This window comes from Oncorhynchus mykiss, chromosome 2 (assembly GCF_057628025.1).
Source record: "Oncorhynchus mykiss isolate SJ-2025 chromosome 2, ASM5762802v1, whole genome shotgun sequence".
NCBI classification, from domain to species: Eukaryota; Metazoa; Chordata; class Actinopteri; order Salmoniformes; family Salmonidae; genus Oncorhynchus; species Oncorhynchus mykiss.
The window spans coordinates 54,321,434-54,336,967 of NC_143023.1; the positions used below are offsets into that span (position 1 = coordinate 54,321,434).

General features: G+C 41.9%; 1 protein-coding gene across 1 annotated transcript in view; it reads right to left on the bottom strand.

Moving 5' to 3' along the window:
• The window catches only part of ambra1b (autophagy and beclin 1 regulator 1b), a 52,563-nt gene that overhangs the window by 13,059 nt on the left and 23,970 nt on the right, over nt 1-15,534 (bottom strand). Inside the window, exons 15-17 of the mRNA XM_036950722.2 lie at nt 12,250-12,357; nt 11,826-12,019; nt 7,574-7,705 (exon numbers count right to left, since the gene is read on the bottom strand). Coding sequence (XP_036806617.2) covers nt 7,574-7,705; nt 11,826-12,019; nt 12,250-12,357 — 434 coding nt within the window. The remainder of the gene's footprint in view (nt 1-7,573; nt 7,706-11,825; nt 12,020-12,249; nt 12,358-15,534) is intronic.

Sequence of the window (15,534 nt, forward strand, 5' to 3'; positions counted from 1 at the left end):
CTTCCTAGGTTTTGGCCTTTCTAGGGAGTTTTTCCTAGCCGCCGTGCTTCTACACCCGCATTGCTTGCTGTTTGGGGTTTTAGGCTGGGTTTCTGTACAGCACTTTGAGATATCAGCTGATGTACGAATGGCTATATAAATACATTTGATTTGATGTTCCATACTTTTCCCCCCTTCCACTTTTGTGGTAATGCTGCAGTTAGTTGGTTGTAATTTTGGGTAGAGCAGACATTTCCATATGTTTTTGTTAGCTGCATGAGTGACATAACTCCACCAGTCCTATTTATAATATAATTTACGAAGATACCCTTTTTTGTATTTTTCAAAAAAATAAATATATTTATTATATTTGAGGTTTACCACACTATTTGTTGTATTGTTTGTTCTGTCTTTTCTGGTGGATTAAATTAAAATTGCTACCAAGCCATTTGTTTTAAAAATAGCGCTATTTGGGAGATGATTTCCTTTTGAAATAACTTAAAGTGAGAGGTTGTAATCTGAATAACATAGGGTTAGACATTCTTACTAATTTGCTAGAGAACCAGTTCATATTTAAGTATACATTTTGTATGACTGAAGCCTTTAGTGAGAGGTCTAATGCTATTACAGTTAATCATTTCTGCCCTCCGAATTCATATTCATTATATAAATAGGCCTGTTGATTTTTTCTTGCTTGCCGTTCCAAATAAAACATTTTTTTTTTCTCAATTTAAAAAACGATTTGCTAGGTATAGGCAAGACCATAAGTAAATAGGTAAACTGGGATATGACTAAAGAGTTAATCAAGTATTTACCTTTCCATGATAGTAAGATCTAATGTATTTCTATTGAAATGTATTGGAGTGAGATCATCTCTCAATTTTGGGATATGTATACCGAGTATGTCCACATCCCAATCAGAAAAAGTTATTGGTAAACTACACAGTAATGTAAAAGTTGTATTTATTAGTGATCCAATACATAATATAGTAAGTACACTTCTCATAATTTGGTTGTAATCCAGAGAGTTTCGAAAAATTATTTTGATCCTCTGAGGCTGTGGAGGGATCCAAGTTGTGGATTTAAAAGGAAAAATGAATCAGCGTACAATGACACCTTTGTTTTTAAGCCCCGTCTTTCTAATCTCTTGATATTGTTGGATCTGATTTTAATAACTAACATTTCGATGGCCATAATAAATAGATATGCCGATAGTAGACAACCTTGTTTTACTCCAACAGTTTAATACTTTGAGAAGTAGCCATTAATTACACCTAGGGTTACTGTACATGATTTTAACCCATTTTAGAAGATATTCTAAAATCTTTTAGAAGATATTCTCCAAAATTGAAATGTTTACATACACTAAGTTGACTGTGCCTTTAAACAGCTTGGAAAATTCCAGAAAATGGTGTAATGGTTTTAGAAGCTTCTGATAGGCTAATTGACATCATTTGAGGTGTACCTATGGATGTATTTCAAGGCCTACCTTCAAACTCAGGGCCTCTTTGCTTGACATCATGGGAAAATCAAAAGAAATCAGCCAAGATCTCATAAAACAAATTGTAGACCACAAGTAGAGTGAGAGGCCTTGAAATACATCCACAGGTACACCTCCAATTGACTCAAATGATGTCAATTAGCCTATCAGAAGCTGGAATTGTGATAAAGTGAATTACAAGTGAAATAATCTGTCTGTTAACAATAGTTGGAAAAAGGACTTGTGCCATGCACAAATGAGATGTCCTAACCAACTTGCCAAAACTATAGTTTGTTAACAAGACATTTGTGGAGTGGTTGAAAAACGAGTTTCAATGACTCCAACGTAAGTGTAAGTAAACTTCCGACTTCAACTGTATGAGTCTTTCTATCTATCTGCAGTCGTACTTTATCAAAAGCCTTTGAGTCAACTATGAATAGCAGGTCTGGTTTCCCAGATTTTGCATACTGTTCTAGTTTCCAGTACTTGCCATATTATCACCCATGTATCGTCCATTTAAAAAAAACCTGTTTGATTAGAATGAGTAATGTCCGACAATACCTTTTTAATTCTATGCGCTATACATTTTGCATCACAACACTGAAGGGTAAGGAGCCTCCAATTTTTAAAAAAATGGACAGGATCTTTATATATCCCACTTGTATCCTGTTTCAGTAATAATGAAATCAGACCTTGTTGAGTGTCTGATAATCTACCATTTACATAAGAGTGGTTAAAACATGCTAATAACAGTCCTCGCGTGAGTATATGAAAAAAGGTTTGGTATACCGCAACTGGTTGCATCTAGAAGTTCCTCCTCTGTAATTTGGCCTTCACCTGAGTCTTTCTGTATGGCTGTTAACTTTACATTATTAATATGAAAACAAATCTTGGCATTTTTCCTATTTTGTTGCCTTACAACCTGGAATTAGGAGGGGGGGGGGGGGTTGAATCATTTGATTTACACATGTCTACCACTTTGAAGATGCAAAATATTTTTTATTGTGAAACAAACAAGAAATAAGACCAAAAAAAACTGAACTTGAGCATGCATAACTATTCACCCTCCCAAAGTCAATACGCTTGGGATATATCTATAAGCTTGGCACAGCTAGCCACGGGGATTTTTGCCCATTCTTTAAGGAAAAACTGCTCCAGCTCCTTCAAGTTGGATGGGTTCTGTTGGTGTACAGAAATCTTTAAGTCATACCACAGATTCTCAATTGGATTGAGGTCTGGGCTTTGACTAGGCCATTCCAAGACATTTAAATGTTTCTTTCCCCTTAAACCACTTGAGGGTTGCTTTAGCAGTATGCTTAGGGTCATTGTCCTGCTGGAAGGTGAACCTCCATCCCAGTCTCAAATCTCTGGAAGACTGAAACAGGTTTCCCCTCAAGAATTTCACTGTATTTAGAGCCATCCATCATTCCTTCAATTCTGACCAGTTTCCCAGTCCCTGCCGATGGGAAAAACATCCCCATGATGCTGCCACCACACTTCACTGTGTTTTTGGGTTAATGAGAAGAGTTGTGTTTGTGCCATATAGTGTTTTCCTTGATAGCCAAAAAGCTCAATTTTAGACCAGAGTACCTTTTTCCATATGTTTGGGAATTCTCCCACATGCCTTTTGGCGAACACCAAACCTGTTTGCTCATTTTTTTCTTTAAGCAATGGCTTTTTTCTGGCCACTCTTCTGTAAAGCCCAGCTCTTTGGAGTGTACAGCTTAAAATGGTCCTACGGACAGATACTCCAATCTCCGCTGTGGAGCTTTGCCGCTCCCTCAGGGTTATCTTTGGTCTCTTTGTTGTCTCTCTGATTAATGCCCTCCTTGCCTGGTCCCTGAGTTTTGGTGGGCGGCCCTCTCTTGGCAGGTTTGTTGTGGTGCAATATTCTATCCACTTTGTCCCTGACCTGTTTGGAGAGCTCCTTGGTCTTCATGGTGCTGCTTGCTTGGTGGTGCCTCGTGCTTAGTGGTGTTGTAGACTCTGGGGCCTTTCAGAACAGGTGTATATATACACTGAGATCATGTAACAGATCATGTGACACTTAAATAAAGTCCACCTGTGTGCAATCTAACTAATTATGTGACTTCCGAAGGTAATTGGTTGCACCAGATCTTATTTAGGGGCTGCGAAGCAAAGGGGGTAAATACATATGCACGCACCACTTTTCCGTTTTTATAATTCTTTGAAGTAATTTTTAAAATTTCACTTCACCAATTTGGACTATTTTGTGTATGTCCATTACATGAAATCCAAATAAAAATCCATTTAAATTACAGGTTGTAATGCAACAAAATTGGGGAAAAAACAGCAAAGCGGGATGAATACTTTTGCAAAGCACTACCATAAGGATCGGTTTGGACAATTTGCACATTCGAATCAAAATGACTTAATTAATTGAGTTTCTTTGCCCATGGGAGAAGTATATTTTACCCCCCGGTCCACACAACTTCATCTAAAATTGTTGAATTAGTTTCCTGTAAACAATAGATATTATTTTCCTTCTCTTGAGCCAGGTAAATATTATTAGTCTTTTCTTATTATCTGTTAAGCCGTTACAATTATTTATTTATTATTATTTAAAAAACGGTTTTACCCATTTTTCTTCCCAATTTTGTGGTATCCAATTGATCGTTACAGCCTTGTCCCGTCGCTGCAACTCCCGTACGGACTCGGGAGAGGCGAAGATCGATAGCCGCGCGCCTCCGAAACACGACCCAGCCAAGCATGCCGCACTGCTTCTTGACACAATGCCCGCTCAACCCGGAAGCCAGCCGCACCAATGTGTCAGAGGAAACACCGTACACCTGGCGACCGTGTCAGCGTGCATGCACCTGGCCCACCACAGGAGTCGCTAGAGCACGATGGGACAAGGACATCCCGGCTGGCCAAGCCCTCCCCTTACAATGCTGGGTCAATTGTGCGCTGCCCCATGGGTTTCCCTGTCGCGGCCGGCTGCGACAGAGCCTGGATTTGAACCAGGATCTCTAACGGCACAGCTAGTGCGTTAGACCACTGTGCCACTCAGGAGGCCCAAACCATTACAACTGGCTATACTTATTTCACCATAATGAGATGCAAGTTCCAAATCTATCATAATATATGTTAGTAAATTTACCATTAAAAGTACCATAGTGATTGAGTGTCCATATAGCTGTACCATGATATTTGCATAACCCTCCAATTGTTCTCCAGTATTCCATCTGCTAAAGCCCCTCCCCATCCCAAGTTGGGTTGTCATCCCAATGACCGGCAGACCAACCCATCCACCCAGATCCCTAGGCCCCGTGAGAGGCCAGGACCCATCCTTCGAAAAAAGAGCACAGAACAGAAGCAGATCAACCGCTAAAAGTATTTCAAATTTTCTCACTTCAATTTGCTTTATGAATAGCTATTAAAAATATATAGTCAAATATCTTGCGTGTCTTAATTTCCGTCATTAACAATTAATATGCGTAATAATATCGGCAGTTCGTGCAAAATGATTGTTGCATTACATTTTTGTCAGGCAATTATTATTTTACAGGGATGCAAACTGGCGAGGGCCCAAAAAGGTGACTTTTTTGCACTGAAACATGCAAAAAAAATACAAAATATTCACTGCTAGGGGGAATGCATGTTAACTCATTAAATATACAAAATAATATGATCTACATGATCAGTCTGTGTGTAAAATGAAAAGTGGTTTATGTGAACAGCTAAAGAATGTAAAGAAAGCAATCCAATGTTATTTGTTGCCTAGACTTTACTGCAAATGACACAAGCCTTGAGAAAAAACAAAACAATTCACTAATATTGCAGGTAGCCATGAGAGCATTTATAATAAGAACGCTTGTGACCACACACACGCATCTAAATATTGCACTTGGGGAAAAAAACAGAGTAGAAATAGAATGAAACAAACAGGCATTCTATTTTTGCTTTATTATAGTGGCCACTATAGTAGACATCGATCAAGTCGATCAAGCACAAGGCTACATGTGTGCAAAAATAACATTCACTGTGCAAGAAAATGGAATAATCTCCCCTCACTCGCACAAGTGTTAATGTCAAGTTCAACGCAACAAAAGCAGTATATTTGGGCTACACTGCACATTATTACATTGTACACTTTCTGCCTGTGGACATCTGTTCTACAATGTGCCAGCAGAGCATGATACCCTTTGTTGGCATAATTGGTCTCTTTGAGGTAGAGAGTACACCTGGCATATCCCTTTTTATTCATCGTGGGTTCTTTCTCCATTATCGCCGGTCTTTTGTCACTCATTTCAAGGCTCTCCTTCAACTCCTTTATATCCTTACTGACTAATTCAAGTATGCCCAGTTTGTCATCTATCAACTTTAACAGATCCCTTTACACACTTACCAGACCCAGTGGTGAAAAGCTTAAATGGTTTGTGTTTTTTGGAGATTGAGCCTCCACGAAATTGTTTGAGTGTTGCTTCGTTTCGTAATTTTTGTCGATACATTTCTCTAGCCTTCTGAGTAGTTTTGTGTTATTATCCAGATTAAATGTTATTACCCATGAGTATATGAAGTGCTAATATTTAAGTCTAACTTACTGATATTGAATATTACGTTCTTATCTTAAGGCGACTTGCACCGCTGTGTTCAGTACGCCATCTGATACTATTTGTTGCACGAGCAGTAACTCCATGGTCTGATGATTCCTCCTTGCTTGGCAGAGATCTCAGAAAATATCCATATTGCAAACCCACGACCCAAATGTATCACGTAAAAAAAAGGTATATCTCACAATCGATTGGGCTTCCCGAATTAGTCTATTATTTTCAGAGTTGCACTATTCCACAAAGTTCTGACTAGCGCTCAGTGAGTGGAGTGGGGGGGGTTAGGAACTTTGACACACACAAAAATGTGCCGTTATTCCCCATTTACATCAAGTTAACACCCCATCATGCTTAGGGTCATGTATAAAAATCCCAGTTGCACATTATTTTGGCTACCTTGGCTAGAACAGATCTCAGTGAAAGAGGGGTCTCGAAGAAGCATAGGGGGTTTAAAAGGGTGTGTGTCTCAGTCACTAGATCTCAACCCTATTGAACACTAATGGGAGATTCTGGAGCGGCACCTGAGAGTGTTTTCCACCACCATCAACAAAACACCAAATTATTGAATTTGTGGAAGAACAGTGCTGCACCCCCCCCCCCCCCCCAATAGAGTTCCAGACACTTGCAAACTCTATGCTAAGGTGCACTGAAGCTGTTCTGGGGGCTTGTGGCTGCCCAACGCCCTATAAAGACACTATATTGGCATGTCATTTATTTTGGCAGTTACCTGTGATGGATTCTGGGTACTAACTCCTAAACTCAAAATAGGGTTAAATATCAGGTATCCTATTGAAATATTGGGTGCTTGGGTTTAGAAGGTCTACACCAGAAGTTAATGGTTATCTGTAGGAGGAAGGTATATAGTGTGTGCAATTAAGCTTGTAATGTACTGAGTGTAGGGAAAATGATCACACGTGGCAGGTATTGATAAGAGATCAGGTCACGTTAAGGGAGAAATAAAACTTATGGCCCGTTTCACCTAGTGTCCTGCCTAGCAGTAAAGACAAAATGTTTGTTCAGATGTGTAGGAGGAGACTCAACCTTGGAGGAAGGGTTAAATATCAGTGCTTGTGTGAAAAGGTTGTATCGATCCTCTGGGAAGAATAAACTTGGTTGAGCTTTCAAAGTGTCCGTTGAGTTTTTACTCTGGGAATTAGAACCTAACGCCTGTGTCTTTCACGGATTCTCTCCTCTGCAAAACAGACAGTTGAAACAGCCCTTCCTGACCATGTGCCGCCATTACAGCCATATAAAAACTAGAGGGCCTGGATGTCGCTTTGGGGGCCTTTGCACCCCGCCTGGAGATCATAGTAGGGGAAAACATGCTGTAAAACCATATAGAAGGTACAATAAGAGGCATTGTGACAGGGTTGGAGTCAATTCCATTTCAATTCAGGATGTACACTGAAATTCTAATTCCCTATGCTTTTCAATGAGTAACATTTCAAATTGGGTTTACTTTCTGAATTGGTTGGAATTGACCCCAACCCTGCTTTATGGCATTATAAAAACTGAGGGTAGTAGGTGGGACTGGGAGGATTACCGGTATTAGCGGTAGAGGTGCCGGCTTCTGTTGAGGCGTCCCCCAGGGTACTGTCCTCGATCTGGCTGGTTTGTGGCTGCTCGAGGCTCCCTTTGGCCTCACGGCTCGTGGACGGGAACTCTTGACGGACTTCTGAGATAGTGAGAGAGAACATTGATACATTTACATTTCCTAAAAAAAACTGCAACACTAAACTGCACAGTAAGTTAGATGAGACATACATTGGTTGAAGGTTAATATCTGTGTTAAATACAAAATAATACTTTACAGCTGACTCTTAATTGAATGTCAATGGGTCTTTGAGAACGATCGGATTGGATCTCAGTGTTTCTTTGTCACACAGGGAGCCAATGAGAAGTCGGCGGCAGGTAGCCTAGCGGTTAGAACATTGGGCCAGTAACCGAAAGGTTGCTAGTTCGAATCCCTAAGCCGACAAGGTGAAAAATCTGCCGATGTGCCCTGGAGCAAGGCAGGTTACCCTTATTGCTCCAGGGTTCCTGTTGGATGTATCTGAGGGAGATGGGATATGCAAAACAAACATTCCATACATGCGTATAATACACACTTGAAACAGACAAATATAGGCACCCACCAAATGATTATTATTAGAGCCTGACCGATATATTTTTGGGTCCGATACAGACTACGGAGAAAGTCAGAGTTCTAATTTAGCTAACTAGCTACTATTCTCATCATGGATGATAGACTGTCTTGCTTTTTGCAGATTGCATATTTCAGAAAATAAACAAAATAACTACACTAGCTAACATAATAGGCCCAGACAGTAACATATATATTTTTGTATCAAGGACGAGTGTTCACTTTGGCACCAGTCCAGTGTTAACACACAAGTAGAGCAGAATGCTAGCTAGCTAAGCTAACTGCCTTGCTGGCTAGATAACTAAGCTCACTACCCTGCTGCTGGCTTGCTCGTCATCTAACGTTAACTACGTGAGAATATGATGAGGACAAGGCTGCTTGCTTGGTGAAGCGTACTTCTGATTATTTACTTATTCAAATGCACTGCCTGTGGCAAGCTACTCACCGTCAAACCACCATGCATACTCTCGCTCATGTTGCGACATAAGGTTGAATGATGTTCAGGCAACGATTTAAACTTTCTTTTTTTTTTATTACTGCAAACGGGCGGATTTATTTTATTTAACCCTTATTTTACCAGGTAAGTTGACTGAGAACACATTCTCATTTACAGCAAAGACTTGGGGAATAGTTACAGGGGAGAGGGGGGATGAATGAGCCAATTGTAAGCTGGTAACTACATGCCTAGAATGATCAGAGATCAAATTACAGTCCATTTGGGAAAGTATTTAATTACCCCCCCCCCATAACGAGCAAAAACAGCATAAAACATTTTTTTTTATGTCACATTTACATACAGTACCAGTCAAAAGTTGACAAACCTACTTATTCTAGGGTTTCTTAATTTTTTACTATTTTCTACATTGTAGAATAGTGAAGACTCACTAAACTATGAAATAACATTTCGAATCATGTAGTAACCAAAAATGTGTTAAACAAATTAACATTCATTTTACATTTGAGATTCTTCAAATAACCACCCTTTGCCTTGGTGACAGCGTCGCACACTCTTGGCATTCTCTCAACCAGCTTCATGAGGAATGCTTTTCCAACAGTCTTGGAGTTCCCGCACATGCTTGACACATGCTTGACTCAAATTTAGACTCAGACAAAAAGGATCGATTCCCACCGGTCTAATGTCCATTGCTCGTGTTTCTTGGCCCAAGCAAGTCTCTTGTTATTGGTCTCCTTTAGTAGTGGTTTCTTTGCAGAAATTCAACCATGAAGGCCTCATTCACAAAGTCTCCTCTGAACAGTTGATGTTGAGATGTGTCTGTTACTTGAACTCTGAAGCACTTGTTTGGGCTGCAATTTCTGAGGCTGGTAACTCTAATGAACTTATCCTCTGCAGCAGAGGTAACTATGGGTCTTCCATTCCTGTGGCGGTCCTAATGAGAGACAGTTTCATTATAGCGTTCAATGGTTTTTGTGACTGCGCTTTCAAAGTTCTTGAAATTTTCTGGATTTACAGACTTTCATGTCTTAAAGTAATGATGGATTGTCATTTCCCTTTGCTTATTTGAGCTGTTCTTGCCATAATATGGACTTGGTCTTTTATCAAATAGGGCCATCTTCTGTATACCGCCCCTGCCTTGTTACAACAGATTGGTTCAAATGCATTGAGGAAAGAAATTCCAGAAATTAAAAAGGCACACCTGAACTGCATTCCAGGTGACTACCTCGTGAAGCTGGTTGAGAGAATGCCAACAGTATGCAAAGCTGTCAAAGCAAAGGGTAGCTATTTGAAGAATCTCAAATATAAAATGTATTTTGATTTATTTAACACTTCTTTGGTTACTACAGGATTCCACATGGGTTATTTCATATTATTGATGTCTTCACTATTATTCAACAATGTAGAAAATAGTAAAAATAAAGAAAAACCCTTGAATGAGTAAGTGTATCCAAACTTTTGACTGGTACTGTAAGTATTCAGACCCTTCACTCAGTACTTTGTTGAAGCACCTTTGACAGCAATTACAGCCATGAGTCTTCATGGGTATGACGCGACAAGCTTGGCACACCTGTATTTGGGGATTTTCTCCCATTCTTCTCTGCAGATCCTCAAGTCCTGTCAGGTTGGATGGGGCGTGTTGCGGAACAGCTATTTTCAGGTCTCACCAGAGACAGAGATTTGCTTTGAAGCAACTCCTGCGTTGTCTTGGCTGTGTGCTTAAGGTCTCTGTCCTGTTGGAAGGTGAACCTTCGCCCCCAGTCTGAGGTCCTGAGTGCTCTGGAGCAGGTTTTCATCAAGGATCTCTCTGTACATCTTTCCCTCGAACCTGACTAGTCTCCCAGTCCCTGCCACTGAAAAACATCCTCACAGGATGATGCTGCCACTACAATGCTTCACTGTAGGAATGATGGCAGTTTTGCTCCAGACATGACGCTTGGCATTTGGCCAAAGAGTTCAATCATGGTTTCATCAGACCAGAGACGATAATCTTCAGGTGACTTTTGGCAAACTAAGCGGGCTGTCATGTGCCTTCTACTGAGGAGTTGCTTCTATCTGGCAACTCTACCATAAAGGCCTGATTGGTGGAGTGCTGCAGAGATGGTAGAACCTTCCAGAAGGACAACAATCTCCACAACTCTGGAGCTCTGTCAGAGTGACCATCTGTTTTTTGTCACCACCTTGACCAAGGCCCTTCTCCCCCAATTGCTCAGTTTGGCTGGGCAGCCAGCTCTAGGAAGAGTCTCGGTGGTTCCAAACTTCTTTCATTTAAGAATGATGGAGGCCACTGTGTTCTTGGGGACCTTCAATGCTGCAGACACATTTTGATACCCTTCCCCCAGATCTGTGCCTTGACACAATCCTGCCTTGGAGCTCTACAGACAATTCCTTTGACCTCATGGCTTGGTTTTTGCTCTGACATGCACTGTCAACCGTGGGACCTTATATAGACAGGCGTGTGTGCCTTTCCAAATAATGTCAAATCAATTGAATTTACCACAGGTGGACTCCAATCAAGTTGTAGAAACATCAAGGATGATCAATGGAAACAGGATATGCCTGAGCTCAATTTCAAGTCTCATAGCAAAAGGGACTGAATACTTATGTAAACAAGGCATTTGTATTTTTAATACATTTGCAAAGATATCTAAAAACCTGTTTTTAATGTCATTATGTAGTATTGTGTGTAGATTGATGAGGAACTACATTTTGGATTAAGGCTGTAACGTAACAAAATTAGGAAAAAGGCAATGGGTCTGAATACTTTCCGAATGCACTGTATTTGTTCATTCTAGGTATATAATATTGACGCTTTATCTGTGGAATGAAGACATACATGTACACTGCCGTTCAAAAGTTTGGGGTCACTTAGAAATGTCCTTGTTTTTGAAAGAAAAGCAAAAAAAATTGTCCATTAAAATAACATCAAATTGATCGGGAGTACAGTGTAGAAATTGTTAATGTTGTAAATGACTATTGTAGCTGGAAACGGCTACACTTTCCAGTCTACACTGTATTTCTGATTAATTGATGTTATTTTAATGGACAAAAGAATTAGCTTTTCTTTTACAAACAAGAACATCTCTAAGTGACCCCAAACTTTTGAGCAGGAGTGTATTTCTGGGAAAGGCTAATATCGGCCTATAATATCAGTCAACAGATTTATCGGTGGGGTCTAATTATTATTATGTCTCCTACCATAAGCAGCAGCGTGGGAGGTGCTGGGCCTGGGGAGGTCCCTCTCTGTCTGTGTCTCGGCATTCTGCAGCTGGACGATGGGTGTCTGAGTGCCCTGTGAGGTCACAGAGGGGGCGGGGTGTCGGGGCTGGAGGCCAATGGCGTTCATGAGACCCATGTCTCTGTCAAGTCTCCAGCTGGAACGACTGGGGGCCCTTGGAGAAGACAAACACCACAGAGAAGATGGGTATGACATGATTGGCTGGACACTCATAACAGTTTTGGGTTGTAAATTCTGGAACCTTCCCCAAATTCCCCAGTTTTAAAATTTGATGATTTCTGGAAAACCTGGGGATTTGGGATAAGTTTCCAAATTTTGCCACAGTTCAGGGAGAGGGGTAAGAGAAAGGTGTCAACATCTCCTTCTGGGTCCTAGATTCCTCACCCTGGTCGATCTGTACTGCGGGTTCTGCTGGTTCCACCACTGCTGTTAACTGTGAATATGGGCTCTGCGCTTGCTTCGGCCGGGCTCTCTCCATCACTACGGTAGAACCTAGAGAACAGACAACATTTATCATTGGCGACGATGTCGTCATAATTGGATCTCTCCATAATGCTTTCACCATCGCTTCCTATGACCTAAAAGAGCTTATGGACATGAATAATGAATCGCCTCTACCATCTGTTATGCACAATTGTGAATGCACAATTGCTGGAAAATAAACTGGACGAGCTCCGTTCGAGACTATCCTATCAATGGGACATTAAGAACTGTAATATACTCTGCTTCTCCGAGTCATGACTGAACAGGGACATGGATAACACAAATCTAGCTGTTTGCCCAATGCATCGCCAGGACAGAACGTCAGAGTCCGCTAAGATCAGGGGTGGTGGGGTCTCTTTAACAACAGCTGGTGCGCAATCTCTAATATATAATCTCTAATAATCTCTATAATAGGAAGTCATGAAGTTCTGCTCACCCAAGTTAGAATCCCCAATGATAAACTGTAGACCATACTATTTACTAGGGCTGTCCCGGACCAAAAAAAAGAATCATAGTCAACCGAAAGTAGTCGCTTTGTTTATAAAAGGTGTAGCCTATTTTTCCATTTATAGACACACCCTGTGTTTTAATAACATCAACTATATATGCACTGAGCTAGTCTGAGCCAGAGATCAAGATACACACCCCCCCATCACAGATTGGGAGTGGGTCCAGGGCCTCTTTCAATGAGCAGGACGCTTATACGAAATCCAGCTACGCCCTCCAATTAACCATCAAACAGGCAAAGCTAAGATGAATCCTACAGTACCGGCTCTGACGCTTGTCGGATGTGGCAGGGCTTGCAAACTATCACGGATTGCGAAAGGGAAACCCAGCCGAGAGCTGCCCAGTGACGCGAGCCTACCAGACGAGCTAAATGCCGTCTATGTTCACTTTGAGGCAAGCAATACTGAACCATACGTGAGAGCACAAGCTGTTCTGGATGACTATGACCACGCTCACCGTAACCGATGTGAGTAAGACCTTTAAAACATTCACAAGGCCGCAGGGCCAGACTGATTACCAAGACGCGTACTCAAGAGCATGCGCTGACCAGCAGGCAAGTGTCTTCACTGGAATGTTCAACCTCTCTCTGACCCAGTCTGTAATACCTACATGTTTAAAGCAAACTCCCATAGTTATTGTGCCTAAAACACAAAGGTATCCCGTCTAAATGACTACTGCTCCGTAGCACTCACATTTGCAGCCATGAAATATTTTAAAATGGCTCACAACACCATCATCCCAAAAACCCTGGACCCACTCCCAATTCGCATACCGCCCCAACAGATCCGAACACAACCCCATTCACATCGATGAGTCTATAGTAGAGCGGGTCGAGAGCTTGAAGTTCCTCAGCGTCCTCATCACTAAGGATCTATCATGGTCCAAACACACCAACACAGTCATGTAGAGGGCACGAAAACACCTCTTCCTTCTCGGTAAGCTGAAAAGATTTGGCAAGGGCCCTTAGATCCTCAAAAGATTGACTAGATGCATTACCGCTTGGTATGGCAACTGCTCGGCATGCAACCGCAAGGCACTAGAGGGTAGTGCGTACGGCCCAGTAGATCACTGGGGAAGAACCCCCTGCCATCCAGGACCTCTATACCAGGCGGTGTCAGAGGAAGGCACAAAAAAATTGTCAAAGACTCCAGCCACCCAAGTCATAGTGTGTTCTCTCTTGTACCACATGGCAAGCAGCACCGGAGCGCCAAGTCTGTGACCAAAAAGCACCTGAACAGCTTCTATGCTGAAGCGATAAGACTGCTGAACTGTTAAATGGCTGCCAGGACAATTTACATTGACACAATTTATTATTTGTTTATCCATCCATCTTAATTGTTTTGCACTGATTGCCTTGCACTGGCTCGATGCCAGCGTTTCCCAAACTCGGTCGTTTGGACCCCGAGGGGTGCACGTTTTGTTTTTTGCCCTACACGACACAGCTGATTCAAATAATCAAGCTTTGATTATTTTAATCAGCTGTGTAGTACTACAGCAAAAACAAAAATGTGCACCCCTTGGGGCCCAAATGACGGAGCTTGGGAAACGCTGCTCTACGGCACACTCACTATACTCTAGCCACACACATACACACTTTACATAGTTCTTTCTGAAAGTGTTCAGACCCCTAGCTATGAGGTCGAAGGAATTATCCACAGAGCTCCGAGACAGGATTGTGTCGAGGAACAGATCTGGGGAAGGTTACCAAAAAATATGTCTGCAGCATTGAAGGTCCCAAAGAACACAGTGGCCTCCATCATTCTTCAATAGAAGACATTTGAAACCACCAAGACTTTTCCTAGAACTGGCCGCCCAGCCAAACAGCACAATATGGGGAGAAGGGCCTTGGTCAGGGAGGTGACCAAGAACCCAATGGTCACTGACAGAGCTCTAGAGTACGTCTGTGGAGATGGGAAAAACTTCCAGAAGGACAACCATCTCTACAGCACTCCACCAATCAGGCCTATATGGTATAATGGCCAGACGGAAGCCACTCCTCAGTAAAAGGCACATGACAGTCCACTTGGGAGTTTGCCAAAAGGCACCTGAAGACTCTCAGACCATGAGAAACAAGATTCTCTGGCCTGATGAAACCACTCTGTCCTGAATGCCAAGCGTCATGTCTGGAGAGAGCGTGGCAACATCCCTACGGTGAAGCATGGTGGTGGCAGCTTCATGCTGTGGGGATGTTTATCAGCGGCAGGGACTGGGAGACTAGTCAGGATCAAGGGAAAGATGAACGGAGCAAAGCACAGAGTGATCCTTGATGAAAACCTGCTCCAGAGCGCTCAGGGCCTTGGAAGGTGAATCGTCACCTCAGTCTAACAGGAAAACAACGACCCTTAGCACACAGACAAGACAACACAGGAGTGGCTTCGGGACAAGTCTCTGAATGTCCTTGAGCGGCCCAGCCAGAGCCCGGACTTGAACCCGATTGAGCATCTCTGGAGAGACCTGAAAATAGCTGTGCAGCAATGCTCCGCATCCAACCTGACAGAGGTTGAGAGGATCTGCAGAGAAGAATAGGAGAAACTCCCCAAATACAGGTGTTCCAAGCTTGTAGCGTCATACACAAGAAGGCGTGAGGCTGTAAACACTGCCAAAGGTGCTTCAACATAGTACTAAGGATCTGAAAACCTGTAAATTTGATTTATTAAATGTAAAAAATATAAATATTTT